The sequence below is a fragment of the Mobula hypostoma genome, chromosome 12, assembly GCF_963921235.1.
Source record: "Mobula hypostoma chromosome 12, sMobHyp1.1, whole genome shotgun sequence".
Classification (NCBI taxonomy): Eukaryota; Metazoa; Chordata; class Chondrichthyes; order Myliobatiformes; family Myliobatidae; genus Mobula; species Mobula hypostoma.
The window spans coordinates 46,232,773-46,259,269 of NC_086108.1; the positions used below are offsets into that span (position 1 = coordinate 46,232,773).

General features: G+C 41.1%; 1 protein-coding gene across 1 annotated transcript; it reads right to left on the reverse strand.

Annotated features, from left to right (window-relative positions):
• Positions 1–8,615: 8,615 nt before the first annotated feature.
• On the reverse strand, positions 8,616–26,244 carry si:dkey-51e6.1. The gene is made up of 3 exons (XM_063064933.1): positions 25,980–26,244; positions 11,971–12,095; positions 8,616–9,962 (listed from the first exon to the last, which is right to left on the reverse strand). Exons 1-3 carry the CDS (start codon positions 26,209–26,211, stop codon positions 9,870–9,872), a joined length of 450 nt encoding a protein of 149 aa, XP_062921003.1. The 5' UTR covers positions 26,212–26,244; the 3' UTR covers positions 8,616–9,869.
• Between the last annotated feature and the right edge of the window lie 253 nt (positions 26,245–26,497).

The following is a 26,497-nucleotide window of genomic DNA, read 5'->3' on the forward strand; positions in this document are numbered from 1 at the left end:
CACCCATTGCTCCAAGATTAAGATAAATTTAATAATGAGATAGGAAGCCATTCAGTCCATCACATCCACAATGGCCTAATTAGGCTCATTGCTTTCTCCTTACTTCACCCTAATTCTGACATAAAATTCTGCATACAAAATGCTGGAGGAACTCAGAAGATCGGGCAATATCCATGGAGGAGAATAAACAGTCGACGCTTTGGGCTGAGATCAGGTCTCTCTAGGTCCACAGTTTCTGCCTACTTCTTCCCCACTGAGCTCAATTCCATTTTGTCCCACTTGGGTCAGTCTCTTCCTAATAACATCTGTGACACTTCCTCATTCTCTCTATCACTTCTATAATTTTAAGTTCTTTGGCCCTGATCATCTTATTTTCACTATGGACATCATCCTGTATATGTCTATCCCTCATCAGGAAGGCCTCAAGACTCTTCACTTCTTTCTGGGCCAAACAACCTAACCAGTTCCCCTCCATCACCGTCCTCTTATGTCTGGCAGAACTGATACATAGTCTAAAGAATTTCACTTCCAGCTCCTCCCATTGAGTCCTAATGAAAGGCCTGAAATGCCAGTTTATTCCCCTCCACAGGTGCTGTGTTCCTCCAGCATTTTGTATGTGTTATTCAAGATTTCCAGCATCTGCAGAATCTCTTGCTTGCTTCCTTCTACTCCATCATTTATTTTCTTGTGAGATCTGCCCCTTTGATTCTTTCTCGTCATTAACCTATATCACGGTGTAACTATACATTGTAAGATTGTAGAAGGAAAAGGCAACACCCAGATAAAAGCTACAGAGAATATACAAATTGTACCCAGTAAACACTTGGTGTCTGGACTGAACCTGTGTATCTGTTTCAAAACACTTCAGTTAAATAATATAATAAGGAAGGAGACCTTATTTTCATTTAGAACCTCTGATCCTAGGTTATCTTTATCCTTATCAATACCTGAAACATTGGTGCAAGGTGTAAAATTTGTCAAACTACAGACGTGGGAGTCAGAATTGTGTAAATAGGGTGAAAGTGCAGACTGTACAAAAGCCTTAGCAACATATATCTAGCTAGGGTGCTCAAGATTTTTGCACAGTACTATATTTGTCAATGTGGAGCAGAGAGTAAGTTTGTAAAATTGGCAGGAGCAAAGGACATTGGGAATGGTGAGGGTGAGGTACTGCGGGAGAGGTGTGTGACAGGTGGCAGAGAAGGAGTGCCGGGAGGAGCCATGGGTGCAGACACATCCAGCCTTGAGACACCAAGCAAGGATATTTGATTCCAAACTATTGGTTTATTGATCACTACAGAACGTCTCTTTGATGCTTCCTTCTCTCTCCCCTCTCCCTTCCCTTTTTCCCCAGCCATGATCCCTCTCTCCCTGCCCCCTTCCTATTCTCAGTCTACAATAGAGAGCCATATCAGAATTAGGTCTATCATCACTCACCTATGTCATGAAATTTGTTTTTTTTTTGCAGCAATACAGTGCAATACATAAAATTACTGCAATGCTATGCAAAAGTTTTAGGCACCCTAGGTATATATATGTGCTTTAAGACTTTTGTACAATACTGTATGTGACATATTCCTGATAAGAATATCAATTATTATCAGATTTTAGCCTTCAGAGGTGTCTTGGATCAATTAACAAAAATGTACAAGAACTACAAAATAAAAATTCTTTTTGTTGTACTTATGTCCTCATTAACTTTTTGACTAATGTGAATACTTAAGCCACATATGTACTGTATATTTTAGCATCAAGATCTCTTCATTAAAATATATTTCTTTCCAGTAATTCAGCGGCACCAGTAAATTACTTCCTGCTATTTCAGCTTTGCTGTCAGAAATACTGGAAACAATAGAATCACTGGAAACTTGAGAACTGCTCATTTACGAGAAGGCTGAATTCAAAGGATGGGACTTTTCACCTCCAGCCACACCAATCCCGGAGACGCCAGTGTTACTTACATTTTAATTTTTTTCAAATCTCAAATAGCAATTTTAAAATATCAATATTAACTATGTAGTAAAGTTGTAGTATTAATTATTCCTGTATTATTAAATAGTGCAATGATAATTTTAGTCAATATTGTTAAAAATGAAAATTAAATATTGCCTTTGGCATGACAGTATTAAATACACATCAGGACTAAAATTCCTTTGACAAATTAATCTATCAAATATTCAATAGAAACGCCAAAACACCATGACCAGGGAGTTCTACCACCCACCTCAATAAACTCTAATATATCAGAACCCAGTCACTGTTGCAGACTTCAGATTAGTTTTCCAGTCCTTGAACCATGGAGAGTATCTGGCCCAGATGGTGACCCTGGCTGAGTCTTAGGTCCTGCACATACCAGCTGCCAGACGTATTTGCAGACATTTTAAAACTCTTTCTATTTCAATATGCGGTTTCCACCTGCATTAAGAGGACTACTATCATGCTGGCACCTAAGAAAAACAAGGCAATGTGCCTGAATGACTACTGCCCAGTGGCTCTAATATACACCAGCATAAAGAGCTTTATGAAACTGGTCATGGCACACATCCACTCCAGCCTTAATTCACTGAAACAGGTCCACAAAGGTTTCCATCTCCCTGGCCCTACATTTCTGGAGCATCTGGACAGTAAGGATGCCTATAATAAACTATTATCTATTGACCACTGCTCTGCCTTCAATACTATAATTCCAAGCAAACTCATCTCTAACCTCCTAGACCAGGGACTCAATGCCTTCCTTTGCAATTGGGTCCTTATCTTCCTGACCAAACCAGACTGTAATCAGTAAGGACAGACAGCAATACCTGTACTAAAATTATCCTCAACACTAATGAGTCACAAGGGGGTGTCCTCAGCCTCCTACTTTACTCCCAATACACTCATTAATTCATGGCCAGGTTCTGCTCCAGCTCCATCTAGAAATCTGCAGATAGCATCATCTTAGTGGGCTGAATCTCAAATAATGAGGAGTTGGAGTACAAAAAGAGTCCAGTGACACGGTGTCATCACAATAAAAGATGTGGTCACTGAATTCAGAAAGAGGGGCAGTGCACAGACTCCTGTTTACATCAACGGTGCTAAGGTCAGGAGGGTTGAAAGATTCAAGTTCCTAGGAGTGGATATTGCCTATAGCCTGTCCTAGTCTAACCATGTAGGTGCCACCTCCAAGAAAGCTCACCAGTGGCGTACTTCTTCAAGAGGCTGAAGAAATTTGGCACGTCTCCTTTGACTCTAACCAATTTTTATCAATGCAGCAGAAAGCATCCTAATCGAATGAATCACAGTTTGGTTTGGTAGTTACTCTGTTGGGACCACAAGAAAATGCAGAGTTGTGGACAGCATCATCACGTCATAGAAAGCAGCTTCCCCTCCATGGACACTGTCTATACTTCTTGCTGCCTTGATAAAGCAGCCAACAAAATCAAATAATTCATCCAGCCCAGACATCCTCTCTTCTTCTCTCTCCCATCCTACAGGTGATACAAAAGCCTGAAAGCATATGGAACCAGGATGAAGGGCAGCTTCTGTCCTACTGTTGTAAGACGATTGAACAGTCCCCTAGTACAATAATATGGACTCTTGACCTCACAATCTACCTTGCACCTCCACTGAACTTCTCTGTAACTGTAACATCTCATCAGTATTTCAAGCATCTGCAGACTTACTCATGTTTATAATTTGTAACATGTTATTGCTTTTTCCTTTGTATTACCTTAATGTACTTAGACTTTGAAAATATCTGTATGGATGGCTTGCAAAACAAAGTTTTTTTACTGCATCTTGGTACATCTGACAACAATATGCATACCAATTACCAATACCAAATAAAACTTGACAGCTGGTGTGCTAGCCACACTCAAGAATTTTATTTCACCACCTCACCACACCGTGGCAGCTGGATGTTCATTTATTCCCTTTGATCCATAGGAAGCTGCCATTCCTGAGACTTTGGTGATGTTTCATGATGCTTTCTTCCAACTCTTCAAGCACTGTAACATTAACTGCCTTGCTGATATGCCTGTTAAATCGAGAAAATAACTCTCTAGAAATGACACATTTGGTCATTTTCATGGCTCATACAGGGTCCATTTTCAATGTCATAATTTCAACAACTATAAAAATGAAAGTGGTTCTCTAGTGAAAACAAATTTGTTAAAATGTATTGTATAAAAGGGTCTTTCCAAAAGTAATGCAAAGAATTATCTTTCACATCTTATTTAAGTAAACACACCACTAATAACAAGGAACTATATTTTCACCACTCACAATGAATGAGGCATGACTCAAAACGTAGACCCACAATAGGAAATACGTTTTCATCACCTTGAATACAATTAACTCCGATTTCCTGTTTTTGTGCAGCTTAGAGGGTGAAAGCAAAGTTGGGCACCAAAAAAAAAGTGTCAATTGTATAACTATTGTTATATAATCAATCCCTGTAGATACTGTGAAACTGTTGGAGTCGATATGAGCAGTAAATGGACAGAAGTGTATGTGCAAACATATCAGGAAACCAAATAATCCAAAACTGAACTGATTAGGAAATCATAATTCAAATGTCAGGGATGGTCCATCATCTGCCTTGAATGGATGTTCACATCTGCCAATCATGTTCTTAGAGGGGCTAATATTAGCAATCTTTTCAACCCAATAGCATATCTCTTTAACAAACCATAGCTACCAGAAGTCCTTTTCAAGTGGCCAGTGTTTTTTTCTTTATAATTTTCCATACAATATAGGTTGACGTTATCTAAAATGCATGGGCGAATTGCTGCCATTGATGAGTGAATAACTCTTGCCTCTGAGCTGCATAGTAATTTGCCTTTAGTCATATCTGCATAGACAGTATAGTCACTGTATAGCTGTGTGCTTGCACATGGAATGGCCCTCTGGAGTAAGAAGTGTATTAGGGATAGTGGGCACAGAACAGGATGAAGAATGGGTTTACAGAAGTGTGCTGAGTGTCAGTATCCGTTGGCGAATGTGTTATTGGTTTCTTGCCTTTGGACCAAGACCCTTGTCAATTCCATGAATTAGTTGAGCAATACACACATAATGCTGGAGGAACTCAGCAGGTTGGGCACATCCATCTTATGAGTTAGTTGGTGTGCAGCAGCCACCCAGCATAAGAAGAAATCTTGGGCGTTATAGAAACATAGAAACATAGAAAATAGGTGCAGGAGTAGGCCCTTCAGCCCTTCGAGCCTGCACCGCCATTTATTATGATCATGGCTGATCATCCAACTCAGAACCCCGCCCCAGCCTTCCCTCCATACCCCCTGATCCCCGTAGCCACAAGGGCCATATCTAACTCCCTCTTAAATATAGCCAATGAACTGGCCTCCAGTTTCCTGTGGTAGAGAATTCCACAGATTCACCACTCTCTGTGTGAAGAAGTTTTTCCTAATCTCGGTCCTAAAAAGCTTCCCCTCTATCCTCAAATTGTGGCCCCTCGTTCTGGACTTCCCCAACATCGGGAACAATCTTCCTGCATCTAGCCTGTCCAATCCCTTTAGGATCTTATACGTTTCAATCAGATCCCCCCTCAATCTTCTAAATTCCAACGAGTACAAGCCCAATTCACCCAGTCTTCCTTCATATAAAAGTCCCGCCATCCCAGGAATCAATCTGGTGAACCTTCTTTGTACTCCCTCTATGGCAAAGATGTCTTTCCTCAGATTAGGGGACCAAAACTGCACACAATACTCCAGGTGTTATGTCCACTTTCTAAAACTAAAGTGATATTATGTTACCGAGGGACAGGTCCTGACGAGGAACCCGATCATCCTCCCAGCATTCCACACCCATCCCTTTTACAACCTTGCTGAAGTTCTGCATGAAGAGATCTGTCTGGATGGCATACAAACAAAAACTTTTCACTGTACCTCAGAGCACATAACAAAAATAAACCAATACCAATGCCATTGATCTGCCTACTCGCTCCACCATTTTCCAAGCGCAAAACCCCATTACAAACTGATCACCTCTTCACGTACCCTTCAACCTTCCCTACCTCCTCTCCAACACCCTGACTTACCATATTCCATCCCTTCTCCACCGCCAAATCCTCCTCTGCACACCATCAATGATATTGTATCTGTTAAATAGGGACCATGGACAATTCTGATTTGATGGAGAATGGACGTGAAAGTATAGAGGAACATCTGGAGAAATTTCTGAAACACCCGTTCGCTGCTGTCGTTACTGCGTGGTCGTGAATCTTTCGGAGGGTAGGCCTCAAATTCCCCGGCCTTGCCTGCTGGTGGCGACCAAGGTTGAGGTCGGATCATTCGGACAGAGATGGCGCTCAGTACTCGGTGTGGGAGAGCTGATCAGAGCTCGAAGTTTTCGTATGACTCAGAGTCGGACAGTGGTCGGCATGGCAGGGAGAATTCTTCCTTCTCCCGTCTGAGTGAGATGTGGGACATTTGAGAGACTTTGAATTTTACTGTGCTCATGGACTTCTGCATCAAGTTATGGTATTGTTGCACTGTTGTTAACTATATGTTATAATTATGTGGTTTTGTCAGTTTTTTCAGTCTTGGTCTGTCCTGTGTTTTGTGATATCACACCGGAGGAAATATTGTATCATTTCTTAATGCATGCATTACTAAACGGCAATAAAAGAGGACTACGTGTCTTCATAATCTAATCAACTATATCCCTTTCTAGAGATTATCTACTCCCATCTTCACTGTTTCTCTGCATCTCCCCTTTCCTCTATCATTGCCCTATTTTGCCCCATTTCTCTGAAACCCACTCCACATGGTTCTCCTCCCATTACTCCTTCCTCCATCTAATCTTCTCCATCGTCAGCCTGTTCAATGCATTTCAATGCCTCTTGATTTGTCTTCTCCTTTATTCCCTTGAAGATTGGCTCATTTCATAAAGAGTAGGTCTAGTAAGTCTAAAACATGCACTTAAACTTCCATAATTAAACACAAGGGGGCATTCACAGACAGCCAGCAGCAGAACTGTTCTTCATGTGGGTTTTGTTCCGTTAACAGGAAAGTGCTCATTTGGTATTCATTCAAATACTGCAGTACAATATGTGAGGAGTTGATATTAAAACATCTGCCAAACTGATTAACTACACAAATTTCTGGAAACTACCGGCTGTAAAAATGCTTTTTGAATAAAATTTCCCTATCGGTTTCTTCATAAGTAGTATTTTTTTCCTTCTGTATTACCAGAATCTATCAAAAGACTGTTGCAAACTATCTAATTGAAGGGAAGTGAACGTTTCCACTGGCTGTTACATTGTGAATACTGCAATATTTTGATCATTTTTTTGAAGACAGATGTTAGTTTTACAATTATGGTTTTAATAGAGCTTCTGAGGTCAAACAATACTATATTTGAACTGAATTCAAACAGCAGCAGTTTAACCTCACTAAATGCATTCTAAGCATTGGATTTCTCTTTCAAGATGTTTTGCCTTCAAAAACTGCAGAAGTGTTATCATAAATGAAAATACATAGCTCACCTTACTGTTACCATTTCAGTTGCACTCACCGTTAGAAAAGTTTTGTTATTATTCAAGCTGTTGTGGTGTTTTAACGTTTACCAGATGAGCTGTGCTAGTGGCTCTTCAGTCTACAAAGCCTCCAAAATGTGTGGAAGTGTTTGTTTGTTCTCAGGACATGTGCAACACTGGCAAAACCTGCACCTCATTCCTATCTCCAATTACTTTTAAGAAGCTGGTGATTCACTTGGCAAAGGTGTTCCATCAGTGTCGTTCAATAATTTTAGTCCAGCAACTATGACTTAATTGTAGGTCAGTATGCTACATGGAGGGAGACTAAGCTGTCATGTTCCTGGTGATCTGCTGTCCTTGTTCGTACAATGTACCTTTCAATGTGGCATTCCCGTGACCTTCTCCTATTGTTGGCTGTTTAATTGTTCACTACCACTAACAAGTGGATGTAGGTAGGATTGCAAATTTGTGCTGACCTATTGCTTATAAGGTTGCTTAGCTGCCTACAATATATTACCACAAAAGTTAAGCATTAATACATAGCTTTTTTATGCTGGCACCATATTTCTTATTCCACCTGATACTACTCCCAGCATGCCCTCACGGCCATAGAGACATACAGCACAGAAACAGGCCCTAGGGTCTATTGAATCCATGGCAAACATTGAGCACCAAGCAACAATCTAACCCCAATTTTATTCTTCCCACGTTCCTATCAATTCTTTCTAGATCCTACCATTCATGTAAACCCCAGTGGTGATTAAACATCCAACCAGGATATTATAGATGTGGGAAGAAATCAGAGGAAACTCACTTGGTGACTGGGAGAACCTGCAAACTCCACACAGGCAATGCCAAAGGCCAGGATGGAACCTAGGTCGCTGTAGCTGTGAAGCAGCACTGCTGCTAACTGTGCCACAGTGCTATCCAATAATCAGGTTTGGCCTCTAGTGTAAATAGTCAGATCAGAGTGAACAACATGCTTGGTAATGAGCTTTCAAATTATAGTAGAAAACATACTGAAACTTTTGGCATCCCATGGTTGCTCAATTTTGAACTATTAAATCATTTCCATATCTATCCCCATTAATGTGGTGGTTGTATCTTGCACAATAGATTCGAAGATATTTTTAATGTGAAGACATTTTTATTATTAGAATCTTTCTACAGTCATTTCATTCAATACCATTATGAACAGAGGCCTTGGAATCAGATTAGATGGAACAAAGTTGACCCACTCATGTTGTTTCTTTCACAACTTCCAGCAGATCTATTCCTCAGGATACACACAGCTAAGTACTTGGGAATTCTGTGTGATGGCTGATGAATCCCCAAATCAGACTATATTCCAGCCCTTGCTATTCTCACTGCTCCCGACACTGTTCAAAAGAGACAGAGATACTGATTCATTGGCTAACAGAGCACAGTAGGTTGATTCAGTAGTATGTTTCTATGACTATGCTGGACGATGCCATGAGTCCAGTAAATAATTAGGATTTGGTTCCATTCGCTCAACTACATACTATTGTGCCACTATGTTGGCTACATCAGTCCTGCCAGTAGAACAAAGTGTTTCTGGAGATAGTGATGGAGGAATTGGGACAATGAACAATATTGTGATATAGTTGCTTGACTACCCCATGAGATAGTTCCTATAGTATTAACATATCCTCAGATGTTAGAGAGGAGCTGTTTGAAGATTCAGCTTGGCTGTGCATCCCTTTGTTGTGCCTGTGAGTCATGATTCCATTTTCAATAATTTCCTCTATTTTAATGGCTGGTACAATTGACAATGGCTCAATAATCACATTATTGTGAATCTGATGTCATGCATTTTTTTCTTAAGCTCATTAGTTTTTATATCCTAGTAATTATTAGATTACCATAGTCATCATATTATGATTAAATAATTTTAATTTGAAATGTGTTTAATGAACTGAACTTAAATGTCTCAGCCACTCCACTATTCAACAATTCCCTGAGCTTTGTAATTTCAGTGGAGCACCTTGATACAAATATTTCACCTAATTAAATACAAACATATGAAGAGCACAAGCAGGAATCCATACCTGTGACAAACACTAGCATTACACATTGCCTCAACCAGAAAAGATTATAAGGCTTATGATCAATTATTTCATAGCCATGTTGAACTTAATGACATTCCCATACAAATATATTTGAGAAAAAAATTCACAAGATATCATTTATGAGGTAAAGAAACTCAAAGTGTATTATACTCTTTCTGCTGAATGCCAATGTGTACAAAGTCTCTTAGCACCATCACAGCTCAATCAAATTCTATAAATAAATTGAACTCGTCAAGAAACAGAAACTACTTGAACAAGGTTTTACATTGATCTTGATGGAGAATAATGCAAGAGATTCTTCTTTTTTATTTGGTATCATCTGACCAAGTAACTTCATAGTTCTTGTACACACTCTTCAACTTTTCCACAGAAACAGAGTGATCTGCTTTCCCAAAACCCTGAAAGAGAGGGGGCATGAAGATTAATTATATTCACTTTCATTGTACACAACACTTTAAATCTAGCTAAGTTCCTGCTCAAGCAATAAAGTAAATACAGATATTGTGTGAGTTCAGGATTAGGTACCGACATTGAAACCTCCATAAACAGGTAACAGGATGGCCGCCAGGTAACACAAGCCCAGATGTTGCTTTCTGAAGAGGACAGCAAAGAGGAAAAAAACAGCTAAATCTAAAATCCCTTGAACTCTACTCTGGTATTCATAGATCAGGTTTATGAATGTCAGAGTTGATTTCAACATGTGGAGATGTCCTAAGAAATTTCATAGTTGAACTGAGACAGTGAATTAATGAATGGGCTATTCACATGATTATATTAAAGATGATTCACAGAGTGTAATTGGTACTTTGTATGTAACCTCGATTTGGTACTTCATTCCAATTGACATTTCAAATTGGCATGATGCAGGAGTATAAATTGCTTAATATTATAGTTCCATGTACCACAACCTTAGCAAGATTTACAGCCTTTTGTGAAATAACTTTAGAATAAGTAGTAACTTGCACCTGACAAAATTATTTCTTAATCCAGCAAAGTTGTTCAGTGTCATACTGAAACTGCCAACACAAGAAACTAAAGGTAACAGGGCGACCTGCAACTTCAGGCATTGGTAATTTCAATCCCTAGGTACAAGATGACTGGAGAATGTGAAAGCCATGATTAGTATGGAGATACTGTGACATCTGCTGTTTCATCACAGGGAAAATATTCTCAAAGTCAAGCCCTCAGTGCCTCTTTTGACTAGCTATTCACATTACCATTGATGGAGAGCAAGGAGCACCTTATCTGTCATGTACACAGCAAGCCATAACAACAAGGCAAAATGATACAGAATTCAACAAGGTACACTGCAGATCTGCAGCCCAGAGGGAATAAGGGTCTACAAGGCCAGTCAAACCCACTGATTTGTCAACTCAAAACTTGAGGTGTAAGAGTACCTGATACTTTCCTGTATATTCTTGCTGTTGTATAATTGCTTGGTTTCCAATGATTCCCTCAATGCTCTCTAGTTCAGAATATCTGTAACAGCACAGTATGTAGCTGTGGCTTTTCTCAATTGAGCCTTTGTTACAGTCATACCAAACTTCAGAGATCTCTCAGCATATACTCCTAGGCAATGGAAATATGCCAGTTTGCAAAATTTGGCAATTGCTGTTTATATGTAGTCCCTGGGAGCAGTGCCATATAGCCACCAGATGACTTTTGACAAAGATCACTTCATTACTTTTTAATAGCACAAACCAGGAGCTGCACTCCCCGTTTAACTGAAGACAAGAACAGTATTGGCAAATGAAAAGCTCTCTTGTATATTGAGGCCAGTTCTTTACTTTTCCTCCTCAGGTAAATGTGGCACTAATGCCTACCTAAAGGCAAATACACTGTGCAAGCTTTTTTGAAGGTAAGTAGCCAACTGTTTTGCATTCTTTCCAAGCTTGAAAGGAGCAAAACTCGAAAACTTCATATAGATCACAACATTGTCTACAGGATTCCTGAGCTGCCTGAGTTCCTTTGACACTTGCAGAACTGCATTACTGTATGATAATGCTGTCACTCAACAGTGAAAGGATTGAAGCCACTGGCCTTGCTGAATAATCTACTAGACAGACCATTCTCTGTGACTGTCCAACAGCTGCTCATTTTTACTAATCACCTGTCAAACTGCCAATAGATTAAAAGCAACACACATAAAGTGGAGGAACTCAGCAGATCAGATAGTATCTCTGAAGAGAAACAGACAGTGACTGTTTTGGGTCGAGACCCTTCATCGAGACTGTTTCGCCAACAGCAATTAGACAATATGCAATGAACGTGCATGTCACTGTTCTCAGCCTTGCTCTCCTAACCTTACTTCCCGATATGTCACAATGCCTATTCTTGGTAATGGGATATCATTTTATTAAGCGACCCTGCCTTCCACTTCACTTCAGGAGTTACAATAATGCTCACCGTGGAGAGGCCAAATACTCGGATTTTCTTCTCTTTGGGGTTGTGTTGAATCTTTCCTCCTCCTAGACATTTGCACTCCAGTTCCAGCTTCTCCATTTCAGAACATAACTTTTCAAAGATGTGATCTGTATTAAATTGAGAACATAGTTAACAGCCCATCTAATGCCACCATTTTCATCAAGTAAACCAGCTGTTTTGTAGAAATATTTTTTGAACTAAAATTGCATGCAGGTGTCACACAGCCATACAGGGTGGAAAAAAGGCCCTTTTGGCCCAACTCAACCATGCTGACTACATTACCCAGACAGCTAGACCCACCTGCTAGAGTTTGGCTGAATGTTCTCTAAACCTTTTCTATCCATGTGTTTACCTACATGGTTTTTAGATGTCATTGATGTGCTTATCTCAACCATTATTTCTGGCAGCTCATTCCAAACATGCACCACTCTTTGTGTGCAGAAGCTGCTCCTGATGTCCCTTTTAAGTCATTCACCTTTGATCTTAAACCTATATATGCTCTCTTACAATTAACATCCTTTCTCTGGGGGGGGGGGGGAGAAAGAATATGTGCCTTCACCTTGTCTGTGCCACTCATTATTTTACATAACTCCATCAGATCACTCCTCAACCTCCTACAGAGTTGATTATAACAGGACCTGCAGCTCTTTTCCTAATATCTTGGTGAGATTCATATTCATTGAGGATTGAAATGTCACTGCCAACACACCTCCAAAAACTTACAAGATATTGTACAACCAGTTCATAGCTTTTTTTAAAATCCAGTTGTGCAATTCACATTATGCTTCCTGGCCTTTCACTGGGAGGTTAGGTACAGTTATTCTTAAATCATATAATCTGTGTAATGATTGATTTGTTTAAATCTCTTACTTTTTTAGTTACTTAAAGAAATCTGGATGTTAAAGGAATCAAAGACAATGGGTGTAGAGCAGGAAAATGAAGTTTGAGGAAGCAGGCTCAAGGGGTTGAATATTGTATCCTGCTAAATGGTAACACCTAGACATCAAATCCACACACAAGGGCAGTGCTATTGTAGTCTGGCAGACTGACCTCTACCTTGATCCTACCATGAACACCAGCTATCATCTCCTGCCCGCTCAGATCAGAACACATCAAATCTCCCTGCCATAGCTGCCAATCTGATAGTGCCCTAAGCCTGTGATTCCTACTTCTATCTCTTACCTGAGATCCAAAACCAGATCTGTCTTAGTAGACCCATTGTTTCTGCCCTCATAGCTTGATTCTATCCTGCATCCCCTCATCCAGTCCTTTTCCATTTACATACGGGACATCTCAAAAGCCCTCCATCATCTTGACAACTTCCAATTCTCTGCCCCCACCATCTCATTTTCACTATAGATGACCAGTCTTTATGCACGCCCACTCACTAAATGGAAAATTTTAAAGTCAACTGCTTCTTTCTACAACAAAGTCCACCAGTTCCCCTCCACCAATGCTCTCGTTCATTTGGCAGAACTTTTTCTTACCTTGAACAACTTCTCCTTTGACTCCTCTCACGTCCTAGAAATCAAGGGTATTGCCATGGGCACATGCACAGGCCAGTGCTATGCCTGCCTTTTCAATACCTACATGGAACAGTCCTTGTTCCAAACTTTCTCCGACATCACTCTTCAACTCTTTTCCATTACAACTTCTGATTCTTCTCTCCCTTTTCTAGATCTCACTGTCTCAGGAGAGAAATTACCCACTGATATTTACTATAAATCCCCTTAGGTACTTACACTATGCCTCTTCCCATCCTGTCTATTGTAGACATGCTATCCTTTTCTCCTATTTTCTTCACCTCCATCGCCTCCCCAGGGTATCTGTGATGTCCTCCTTTATCAGGATGTGTGGCTTCCCTTCTGGTATGGTTGGTACAGCCCTCTATTTTCTTCTATTTTACATCTCCTCTATTTCTCATACTTCAACTCTCATCCAAACAGAGTAAACAAAGAATTCCTGCGTCATCATTTTTCATCCTAATGTGTCTCCACATCAGTCTCTCTTACTTTGTCATTTCCACCAAATGCAATGAGATCCCACACCAGCCACATCTTCTCCTCACCACCCCTTTCTGCTTTCTCCAGGGATCACTCCTTCTATTAGTCCCTGGTACGCTCATCCTCCCCACCTACACCTTCCTGCCTCCTGGCACTTTCTCATGCAATCACAGGAGGTGTAACACTTGTCCTTACATCTCCTCCCTCACCACCATTCAGGGACCTAAACCACCTTTCCAGATCAGGGGAAAAAATCACGTTAAGAGTTCAAGGTAAATTTATTATCAAAGTACATATATGTCATCACACATAACCTAGAGATTCATTTACCTTGCAGGCATACTCAATAAATCCAATGACTATAATAAAATCAATGAAATAATGCACCAACAGGGTGGACAACCGGTGTTGAAAAGACAACACACTCTGCAAATACATACAAAGAGAAAGAATGAATGAATGAATGAATGAATGAATGAATAAGCAAGCAATAAATATCAAGAACATGAGATGAAGAGTCCTTGAAAGTGAGTCCATAGGTTGTGGGAACAGTTCAGTGATAGGGAAAGCGAAGATGAGTGAAGTTATTGCCCTCTGGTTCAAGATCCTGATAGTTGAGGGATAATAACTGATCCTCAACCTGGTGGAATGAGTCCCGAGGTTCCTGATGGGAGTTGCAAGAAGAGAGTATGACCTGGGTGGGAAGGTTCCCTGATGATGGATGCTGCTTTCCTGTAATATCGCTCCATATACATGTTCTCAATGGTGGGGAGGGCTTTACCCTTGATGGACTGGGCTGTATCCATTACTTTTTGCAGGATTTTCCATTCAAGAGCATTGGTGCTTCCATACCAGGCTGTGACACAGCCAGTCAATATACTCTCCACCACACATCTACAGAGGTTTGTCAGTGTTTTTTAGATGTCATGCTGAATCTTCACTAACTTCTAAGGAAGTAGAGGAGCTCAAATCTTCATCTCGTCTAACTGCATCCCTTTGTCCTAATGTGCCCGCCATTACATCAGTGAGACCAGAGGGAGAGTGGGCATCTGTTTAGCAGAGCACACTGTCCTCAGCAGCGATTTTAATTCCCATCCTTGGCCTTCTCCACTGGCAAAGTGGAGCTCAACATGAACTAGAGGAACAACACTTCATATTCTCCCTGGGTAATCTACAACCCAATGATATGAACACTGAGCTTTCCAATTTCTCCTTTGTATTTTCTCCCCTTTTACCCCCATCTCTTCCAATCTTGCTCTTGCCCTCCTATTTTTATTCCATTTTACATGCCCCTACATCATCTTTGTTCCTCCCCCCCACAACTTCTCCCTCCTGGCTCCATCCTCCACTACAGATATACCTCATCAACAGGTTTTACACCCAAGGTGTCACTAATGTGTATAATACAGCAACAGTGGGAGGGGTAACATTGACAAAACAACTGAAGACATTGCTGTAGGCATTCGGCTGGTCACTTGCATGCAAAATGAGACAGATTTAATGTTTCAGGCCCAGGACTCTTCATCAGTTCCAATGAAGGGTTTTCATCGAGAAATGTTGTGATTTTTCCTTTTACAGGTGATGCTTAATCTGCTGAATCATTCCACGTTTTCAGACAGTGGAAGTAATTTCTTGATGAAGTCAATCCCAAGAAGGAGGCATCCATGATATGGACAGTGCAGCCAAAGTCAACAAAGATATCAGCAAATCTCCTTTCCCAGCAACTGCACAACTAGCCTCACGCACTGTTCTACCTAAAGTAGTTCCATCATCAAAGTGGGACATATTAGTGCTGAGTAGCCATCCTATTCATCAAACCTTCCACTTACCACCAATGGTAAGTAGACGCAATGTGACAAGACAAACATTCACACTCTATTATTATGCATTCTTTCAGCTAAACTAAGTGAAGAGTCTGAGCAGAACTAAGAGTCATGTCGAGTACAGGTAAGATCTTTCAACTTTAATCTTCAGAACTGGTGTATCAGCATGCAGACTAGGGCAGCAGTATGCTCATCCTGTAGGTTGTGGCAGATTATTTTTATTTTACTTTATTGTCGCTGTGATGAAAGAGGGTTACAAAAGTACACATAGACTAAGATGTTAACTGTCCTGTGCTAGCACCAGTGGGATCAACAGTTGATTTGCCACCTGGCTTCAGGAGAGAGAGATAAGTAAGACAATGGAGCAGCATTTGGAAATGTTAATGAAGAGACGAGAGTTTAACGGAAGGAGACACGGGTCTGAGTATTGTCAAGACCAGCTCCTTTTGAACCCTGAACTGTTTGAAGTGTGATGGACAGGCGATACCTCAGCAGGGGGATAAAAAGGGGCAGGTTCGCTAAGACAACACACATGACACCACAAGGTAACGAGACCCTGGAAGCGGTGCGCCCCCACAAGTCGGTGTGAGTTTTGGAGGACTGCTCGCGGGACCAGCCATAGACGCACAGGGTGGAAAGATACGGTCGGCGGGAACCTGGTGTGTGTCCGCCCTTGCCTGGGTGCCGGGTTCACCGCTGAAGAACGATCGTGTCTGGAACGGAGGGGTCACAGTAGGTGACGTCAGAAGACATTACAAAGGGCTCGCCCGAAAGCTAACTGCGAGGAATATCGAAGGTCTGTTTGGAACCCGATTTGCATATTCATTCGTTCTCTCTCTCTCTCTCTCCAACGGCACGACAGCGGTTACTGCGAACTGAACTAAACTGAACCCTGTCACTTGTGATTGAACATTTTACCCCTAGACTGCGATAGAGCTGATTGACCCTATTATCCTAGTTCTGTGTACATGTGCGTTTATTCATTGCTAACCTGTTGCATTTATATCCTTACTATTAGAGTACTGTGTTGCTTATTTCTTTAATAAAACTTTCTTAGTTCCAGTAATCCAGACTCCAACTGAGTAGTCCATTTCTGCTGGTTTGGCAACCCAGTTACGGTGTATGTAACATCGCCAAACAATTGATACTAGAGTGTACAGTCACAGCGATATTTGATACAGTGCTTCGCACTCCCTGGAGTACAAATTGATAGTAAATAGTAAAAATTTAAATTACAAGTCATAGATAGAAAATAGAAAAGGGAAAGTAAGCTAGTGCAAAAAAAACCAAGAGGCAGGTCCAGATATTGGGAGGGTACGGCCCAGATCCGGGTCAGGATCCATTAGGCAGACTTCCAGTGTTAGGGACTGCATTAAGGAGGTGGAGCTGGAGCACTTAAGATCATCCAGGATACTGGGAACATCAGATGAGTTCCAGTGAAATGGTCACACCTAAGTTGCAGGTGACAGGCAGGTGATGACCATCAGGAAAGGCAAAGGGTAGGCAAACAATGCAGGATTCTCCTGTGGCCACTTTGCTGGAAAACGAATACAAATGTACAATTTCCATATTAAGTGCTTATATCTTTGTATCCTATTTCACTTCTTGTGATATACTTCTGTGGCATTATATTAAACAGTTTCTGTTGTGCTGTTTGATTGAATCCTCTGCTCATCACAGAATCATGAAGCACAGAAACAGGCCCTCTGGGTCCACCTTGTCCGTGCTAACTGTGTTGCTTGGCTGCACTAATCCTGCTTGCTAGCATTAGTTCTGCAATCCCTTTATACCTTGCCTATCCAATTAACGGTTCAAATGTATCTTAAACATTCCGATTGCATCTGCCTCTACTATTTTTCTGGCAGTTCATTCCAGATAATCTATCCCTTGTAAAAAATTTACTTCTCAGATCACCTTTAGATTTCTCCTCTCTCAGGTTAAACTTATGTCCTTTAGTTCGACTCCCTATCTTGGGAAAAAGAATCCATCTATCACATTATTTTTAGTGGACTTCACCATGAAGCCCACTAATAAAGTTGGAAAAATATGGTCTGATACAGCCACAGATGCTAGGAGACTGCTTTGATTCCACTGATTGGAACATCTTTAAAACTAGTATTGACAGCTTTAATAAATACTGTATACTAACACGGTTACTTCCTATATCCCCACTAAAACAATCAGCAGCTTCAGTAATAATGAACCCTGGTTTTATGCAGAGCTAAGACTGTTGTATCTGGAGAAGCAGCAGGCCTTCAGATGTGGAGATAAAAGTGAGTTCAAAGAGGCCAAGCTGGCTGTATTAGTTCCACATTGAAACAAGTATGTTCGATCCTTTATTACGAAAGCAGCAATAGATGGTCAAATTTATCGATATTGGTGAAGCTAGCATAGTGATAGTGAAATTAACGATTTTACCGACATAAGTGAAATAAATGGTCAACAAAAAACATCCAAATCATGCCAAGCCTCTATCTAACTAAACTAATGGCACAAAAGGTGAATACGGGACTATACCTGTTTACTTCTACCACATCCAACCCCAAGTGACAAATTAACGTAACCCATAATAAAATACACAACACAAAATATAATACAGGCAGACAATAGATACATGGCTCCTACATCCCAGCTGCTAATTACTACACTATAATAATTACAACTACATACTACAAAAATTAGGAAACATGAAATCATCATGGATAATCATCTTATCATTTACGCAAATATCCTCTTTCTTTCCTCTTCAAGCCTAACCATGTAACAGTCATCTAGAATCAGAATCAGATTCAGGTTTATTGTCACTGGCATGTGTCGTGAAATTTGTTAACTTTGCAGCAGCAGTACAATGTGATACATGATAATATAGGAAAAAAAATCACTTACAGTAAATATGTATATTAAATAGCAAGTTTAAAAATAGGGCAAAAAAGAAAAAAATACATAAAAAAAGAAAAAAATGTGAGGCAGTATTCATGGGTTAAATGCCCATTTAGGAATCGGATGGCAGAGGGAAAGAAGCTGTTCCTGAATTGCCAAGTGCATGCCTTCAGCTTTCTGTACATCCTGCCCGCCAGTAACAGTAAGAAAAAGGGTGATAGGGCTCCTTAACGATGGGCGCTGCCTTCCTGTAAGCACTGCTCCTTGAAGGTGACTTGGATACTATGGTCGCTAGTACCCAAGATGGAGCTGACTAATTTTACAACCTTCTGTAGCTTCTTTTGGTCCTGTGCAGAAGCCCTCCAACACCCCCACCCACCCCCAGTAATGCAGCCTGTCAGGATGCTCTCCATGGTACATCTATAGAACAACTCAAATGTTTTAGGTGACAAACCAAATCTTTTCAAACTCCTAATAAAATATAACTGCTGTCTTGTCCTATTTACAGCTGCATTGATATGTTGGGACAAGGTTAGATCCTCAGAGAACTTGACACCCAGGAACTTGAAATTGCTCACTCTCTCCACTTCTGATTCCTCTGTGAGGATTAGTTTGTGTTCCTTTGTCTTACCCTTCCTAAAATCCACAATCAGCTCTTTCATCTTACTGACGTTGAGTGCAAGGTTGTTGCTGCTACACCATTCCACAAGCTGGTAATATCTTGCTCCTGTACACCCTCCCATCGCCATCTGAGATTTTACCAACAATGGTTTTATCAGCAGCAAATTTATAGATGGTATTTGAGTTATACTTAGCCACACAGTCACGGGTATAGCAGTGGTAGAACAGTGGGCAAAGCACACAACCCTGAGGAGCACCAGTGTTGATTGTCAGCGAGGAGATATTATCATCAGGTCATCCAGTTAGGAACTCAAGGATCCAGTTGAGGAGGGAGGTACAGAGGCCCAGGTTCTGCAGCTTATCAATCAGGACTGTGGAAATGATGGTGTTAATTGCTGAGCTATAGTCAACAAACAGCATCCTGACACAGGGTTTGTATTGACCAGGTGATCCAAGGCCATGTGAAGAACCATTGAGATTGTGTCTGCCTTGGATCTATTGTGACAGTAGGCAAATTGCAGTGGGCCCAGTTTCTTGCTGAGGCAGGAGTTGATTCTAACCTCTCAAAGCATTTCATCACTGTAGACATGAGTGCTTCTGTATGATAGTCATAAAGGGATTGCAGAACTAATGCTAGCAAGCAGGATTAGTGCAGCCAAGCAACACAGCCAACTTGGCATCTCAACTCATGCTCAGCTCCAACTACGTTTGTCGCATTATCAGAGCATGGTTCATGAACCTGTCCTCATCTTTCTATAAAGTGTCGAAGTGCATTAACAAAGGAATCTGTCCAAAGAAGGTGCCACTTCAATGTGAACATCTTGCACAGCTAGACAAGTAAATATGACCACATGTTTCTTTATCATAGTCCCTCTGCTCTTCACCTCAAAAGGTCTAAAGTAGTCCACTCCTACACATGTAAATGGAGGATCATCTGGAAAGAGGCCAATCTGCCCTGTGCTGGCACTCTGGAGCTGCATTGACTTAGAAACGGTTCTTTTTATAGCTGCATTAGCACAGGGAATCCAGTATTTTTGGCACCAGCTAGATAACATGTAGTTACCGCCACCACATCCCACCTCTTGATGTACATACCTCAGAAGGATGTCTAACTGACTAAGCCATGCACCAACTCTCAAGAAACAATCTTCAAGTACTAGATTGAGCTTGAAAATCTGGCTGTTCCTTTTCATACTTTCTCCCCTTTGCAAACTTTAGAATTCATCTGGAAGTCATTTTGTCAAAACTCAATTATCTCCATTTCAGCCTTTCTGAGCTCGTCATTGAGAGACAAACTCAGCTGATCTGACCTTTGGCCCTTTCAATCTCTCTCTCCAAAGAATGCCTTTGCTGTTCTTCATCCAAGTCAGACTGAGCAAGAGCAATGTTCAATTGCTTCCTCTTCTGACTAAGAAACAAGAGCAGGTTCTTAAATCTAAGAATCCAGACCACTGTTTCCTCAAATGCGTCCAAGATGAGAGGTGATTATATACGTTCCTGCATCCTTCTCATCTTCAATCTGCACAGCATTTATTGTAGCACTTGTCTTGACTTCTGGAGTATCCAGTAGTTCTCCAGAATAATCAGGCCATGCACTTTCAAGCTGAAGAAGATATTGAGGTCCTGACTCCCATGTTTCATTATTCAGGAATGCTTTCACCTTCAAACTTCTAGAAGCCACATCTGCCGGGTTGATTAAAGTGTTTACATACCTGCAGTGAGATGTCTGTGAGACCTTAAGAACTTCTGAAACTTTGTTTGTAACAAAGGTTCGGAACCTGGAAGTTTCATTCTTAAACAAGAGAACATCTAGCAGATGCTAGAAATCTGAGCAATACGCACAAAATGCTGGAGGAACTCAGCAGTCCAGGCAACATCTGTGGAAGAAAGTACAGTGGGCATTTATACTTCAGTACAGAAGTACTATGAGTCATGAAGCTGCATGTGCAACTCCACAATGTATCCATACAGCTTGCCATCGAAGCAGCAGTGAGCTCCATACAAGGAATAGAAACTGACCTCATTGGAGTGACCCTAGATTTTCCCATGATAAAAGCACCGTGTACCTGACAGCGTGTGCTGTGCGACTATAGGTAGGTCACTGCTCCGTAGCCATCTTTGCTTGCTTCTGTAAGGTAGTATAACTGTACAGCAATAACATCTCCAAAATTCAGGGGCTTCAAATATCTCACAATCTTGAAGTCTTCCAAATGTCAGAGTTCTTCCAGCCAGCTTTTCCACTCTTAAGAAACTGATGTAGGGATAGTGTCATCCCAGCCAAGCTTTCTTAGATAGATCTTGTAGGATCTCTTAGCAGATAGCACCGCTGGACACAAGATTCCTATAGGATCATAGATGGTTTTAACTGTAGAGAGGATCCCCCTTCTGGTGAGTGGTTTATCTGGATCATGATCTTAAGCTTGGAAGTATCAGACTGAATGCACCAGTGCACACTGGAGAAGGCCATCAAAGCTGTCAAATAAATATATTTGGTCTCAGTGGAAAAAGGGCAGAGGTGCTATTGAGAGGGAGAGGGATTACAGTGGAATTATAGAGGCATGAGAGGAGCTGGCCAAAGCTGACTGAAAGGAGGCACTAGCAGAGTTATCAGCAAAACAGCAGTGGCTGTAGGTTCTGGGAGATATTTCGGAAGGCACAGGATGGATACATCCCAAAGAAAGAGTACTCTAAAGGAAGGATGATGCAACTGTAGCTGACAAAAGAAGTCAAAAAATAACATAAAAGCAAAAGAAAGGGAATATAATAGAGCAAAAATTAGTGGTAAATTAGAAGATTAGGAAGGTTTTAAAAAAATCAACATAAGGCAACTAAAAATGCCATGGGGGGAAAAGACGAAGTATGAAGGTAAGCTGGCCTATAGTAAAGAGAATACCAAAGGATTTTTCAGATATATAATGTGCAAAGGGAGGTAAGAATAGGTATCTGACCACTAGAAAATGATGCTGGGGTGGTAATAATAGGGCACAACGAAATGGCAGATGAACTAAGTAAGTATTTTGCATTCATCTTCTCAGTGGAAGACACTAGTAGTATGCCAGAAGTTTGAGAGTGTCAGGGGGCAGAAGTGAATGCAATTGCTTAGGAAGCTGAAAAGTCTGAAAGCAGATAAGTCACCTGGACTAGATGGACTATACCCCAGGGTTCTGAAAAGGTAGCTGACGATATTGTGGACGGTTTAAGGCAATGATCTTTTAAGAATCACTAGATTCTGACTGGTTCCAGAGGACTGGAAAATTACAAAGATCACTCCACTCTTCAAGAAGGGAGGGAGGCAGCAGAAAGGAAATTATAGACCAGTTAGCCTGACCTCAGTGGTTGGGAAGATGTTGGAGTCCACTAAGCACGAGATTTTGGGATACTTAGAAGCACATGACAAAATAGGCAAAAGTCAGCATGTTTCCTTAAGGGAAAATCTTGTCTAACAAATCCATTGGAATTATTTGAGGAAATAACAAGCAGGATAGACAAAGGAGAATTTGAGGATGTTGCATATTTGGATTTTCAGAAGACCTTTAATAAGGTACCGCACATGAGGCTGCTTAATAAGAGCCCATGGTATTACAGGAAAGATACTAGCATGGATAGAACATTGGCTGACTGGCAGGAGGCAAAGAGTGGAAATAAAGGGAGCCTTTTCTCATTGGCTGCCGGTGACTAGTGGTGTTCCTTAAACACTGCACTAATAGCTGTCTAAAATTTTCACATACGTGTTCAATCAGTTTCTTAGACTATGCACAGTTCCAGAATATTTCAAGAAATCTGTTATTATTCTAGTCTCCAAAACAAAAATCAAAGATCACTGGACCTAATGACCATGGGCCAGTTGCAGTCACTTATTTCTAAATAAAATAAATTTTAAAAAACATCAGTCGTAATGAAGACTTTTGAAAGGCTGGTCATGTCACTTCTCAAATCCATAATTCAAAAATTTTCTAGATCTGCTGCAATTTCCTGCAGAGCCAACAGATCTGTTGATGATGCAGTTAACATCAGTCTGGACTTCATACTACAGTACCTCTACTCCCCTGGAACGCATGTCAGGATCCTCTTTGTTGATCTTAGTTCAGCCTTCAAAACCATCATCACTGAGCTTCTGCAAGAGAAACTCTGTAAACTTAACGTATCAGATCCCATATGCAGATGGATCACAAACATCTTCTCTGACAGGAGGCAGGAAGTGAGATGAACAAGCATATCTCTACATCCCACTCACTCAATGATGGTGTTCTCTTCTTTCCACTATTGTCTGTATACACCAATGACAGCTTCTCCAGTGATCCATCAGTTAAACTGAAAAAACCTGTGGCCAATATCACTGTCATTGGACTAATCACCAGAGGCGTCAAATCCAAGTACCACTTGAGGTACACAAGTGTCCTGGTGTAATCACGACAACTTAGAGATGAATGCCCTCAAAACAGTGGAGACACAATTGCCTTCCGGAGAAATGTGACCCCTCTCCACCCACTCATCATACTCAACTCTACAGTTAGCACCATTTCAATATTCAAGTTCCTGGGCACATTGACTTCCCAGGACATCAAGTGGGAGAACCGTATCTCCTTCATTAACAAAAAAAAAGCTTAGCATTGAACATATTTCTTCCCTGGAACATAATGGAGCAAAATCCACACTACTCTCATTGAGAGTATCCCAGGGTATCCTCACATCAGCCATTATCGTCTGGTTTGGTGCGGCAGTCTCTCACAATGCATAAAAACTACAGTGATCTGTCAGGTCAGTAGAAAACGTCATTGGCTGCAGTATATCATCACTGCAGGGTTGTATGTGTCCAAGACAAAGAAGCGGGCAGGGAATGTGATCCTCGATACTACCCATTCTGCAAACTGCCTTTTCCAAAAACTCCCTTCTAGAAAGTGCTATAAGCTATTAGAATGAATACTTTCTGCCATCTTAAAAGTTTGTTTCCCCAGATCAATCATTCTAGTTAGCTCACCCTCTCACTGCAATGCACTGTAAACACTTAAAACACTTTTTTATAAATCTGATACATTGTAAATGCATGCTGATATTTATGTATACATGCATACTTTGTTCCATATATGTACTTTAACCTAGCTTATAAAGAATAAAGAATATAAAAGTAATTGTTAAATATTGTTTTTTGTGGCATGTGGTACCAACATACCACAGCAAATACCCAATACATATAGTATATATGTTGAATAAAGCTGATCCTTGATTCGTAACTTATGGGGTAGATAGTAATTTTATTAACTCCTATAAAATCAGAATCAGGTTTATCATGACTGACATATGCTGTGAAATTCATTGTTTTGTGGCAGCACCACAGTGGAATACATAAAAAAAAATTACTATACGTTACAATAAAAAATAAAATAAATAAATAATGCAGAAGCGGAATAGTGACATCGTGTTCATGAACTATTCAAAAATCTGACTGCCATCCATTCCAGGCAACATCCTGGCAAATCTCCTCTGCACTGTCTATTGACAGCACATCCTTCCAGTCGTGTGGTGACCAGAATTGTGCACAATATTCCAAATGGAGTCTAACCAATGTTTTGTACAGCTGTAACTCTTATACTTGTACCTCAACTTGTGAGTGCAAGCATATCAAAAAATCTATCCTTTAACCAACTCCAAGATCAATCCAATCCTTCCTCCACATAGCCCTCCAAAGTCCTCCTTCTTTCATCCAAATGCTTTATCCAAGAGTCTCTTAAATGTCCCTAATATATCTGCTTCTACCACCATCTGTGGCAGTGCATTCCACACACCCAGCACTCTCTCTGTAAAAAACCTGCCTCTGACATTCCTCCCAACAAGTTAAAATCGTGCCCCCTCAAATTCCCCTGGGAAGAAAATCTGTAGCTGTCCATTTGATCTATACCTATCATCTTGCACACCTCTATCAAATCTCTTTCTCTTCCTCTTGTTTTCCAAAGAAAATAGCCCTAGCTTGCTCAATCTATCTTCATATATCATGCTCTCTAATCCAGGCATTATCCTAGTGAATCTCCTCTGCACCTTCTCTAAAACTTCCACATCCTTCCTATGAGACAAACAGAACTGAACACAATTTTCAAAGTGTAATCTAAGCAGAGTTCTATAGAGCTACAACATAACCTCATAGCTGTCAAACTCAATCCCCTGACTAATGAAGGCTAATATACCAAACAACTCCCTAACCACACTATTTATTTTCAATTATCAATCTATCTGTCCTTTTGCAAAGAAATCTAAGTTTTAGAACACAACTACTTTACACAATATAGATTTAGTCTGACACCGCCCCCCCCCCCCCATGTTTAAAGTTCCTATACTTAAGCCGGTGCTCTGGGCTTGTAAAACCAGTGAGGTTATAGGCTCCTGCATAAGCAATGCATATCAAGTGAACTAGATCTCCTGCCAGGTTGAAATCCTAACCCTGACGCAGAGGGACTCTAGTCCTCAGGCAATGCTGTATTTGGTCACTCCATACCCAAGGGGGCGGATCCACTTTGCACTCTACAATTAATTGAACCTTCAAAGGCAATGACACAAAACAAACAGGGTCCCGTTGATGTGTGTAAAATTCAAACAGAACCACTGCAGCCACTCTCAGCAGAGGAGGCGTATGCACTGCCTGTTGCAGGCCTCAGTTCCCGGGCCCACTTACTGTGAAACTCGGCGCTCTTGGTGCCCCGCACGATGTCCTTGTGCTCCGAGCCGTCTCTGCGGCTCAGCCGCACCAAGATGTATTTGAACACCCCGTCAGGGTCGATTTCCACGTCCGCGACGCCGGCTAAGGTGGTCATGGCCCTGCGGTATTGCAGCGTACCGGGTGAAGGGACGGCTAAGCGACGGGCTATCGGGCGCACCATGCGCCAGACGGAAGACAGCGCCAGCATTGCGCGGGGAGCAGGCGGGACTTCGCTGGGAGAGGGCGCTTGGACACCAATGCTGTCCTGCCAACTGGAGGTGTGGTCACTGTAGGCAAATAAAAACACCTTGGATCTTGAGAAATTAACATCAATCGGGGACCCCACCCCCGAGAAGACAGTTGTTGAGTTAAAATTAGAAAATTGTGAATGCAGTATTGAACAGTAGAGCACAGTCCGGGCCCTTTGCCCCACAATGTTGTTCCGATCTATGTAAACATAATCCATGATCAATCTAACCCCATTTACAGAGTCC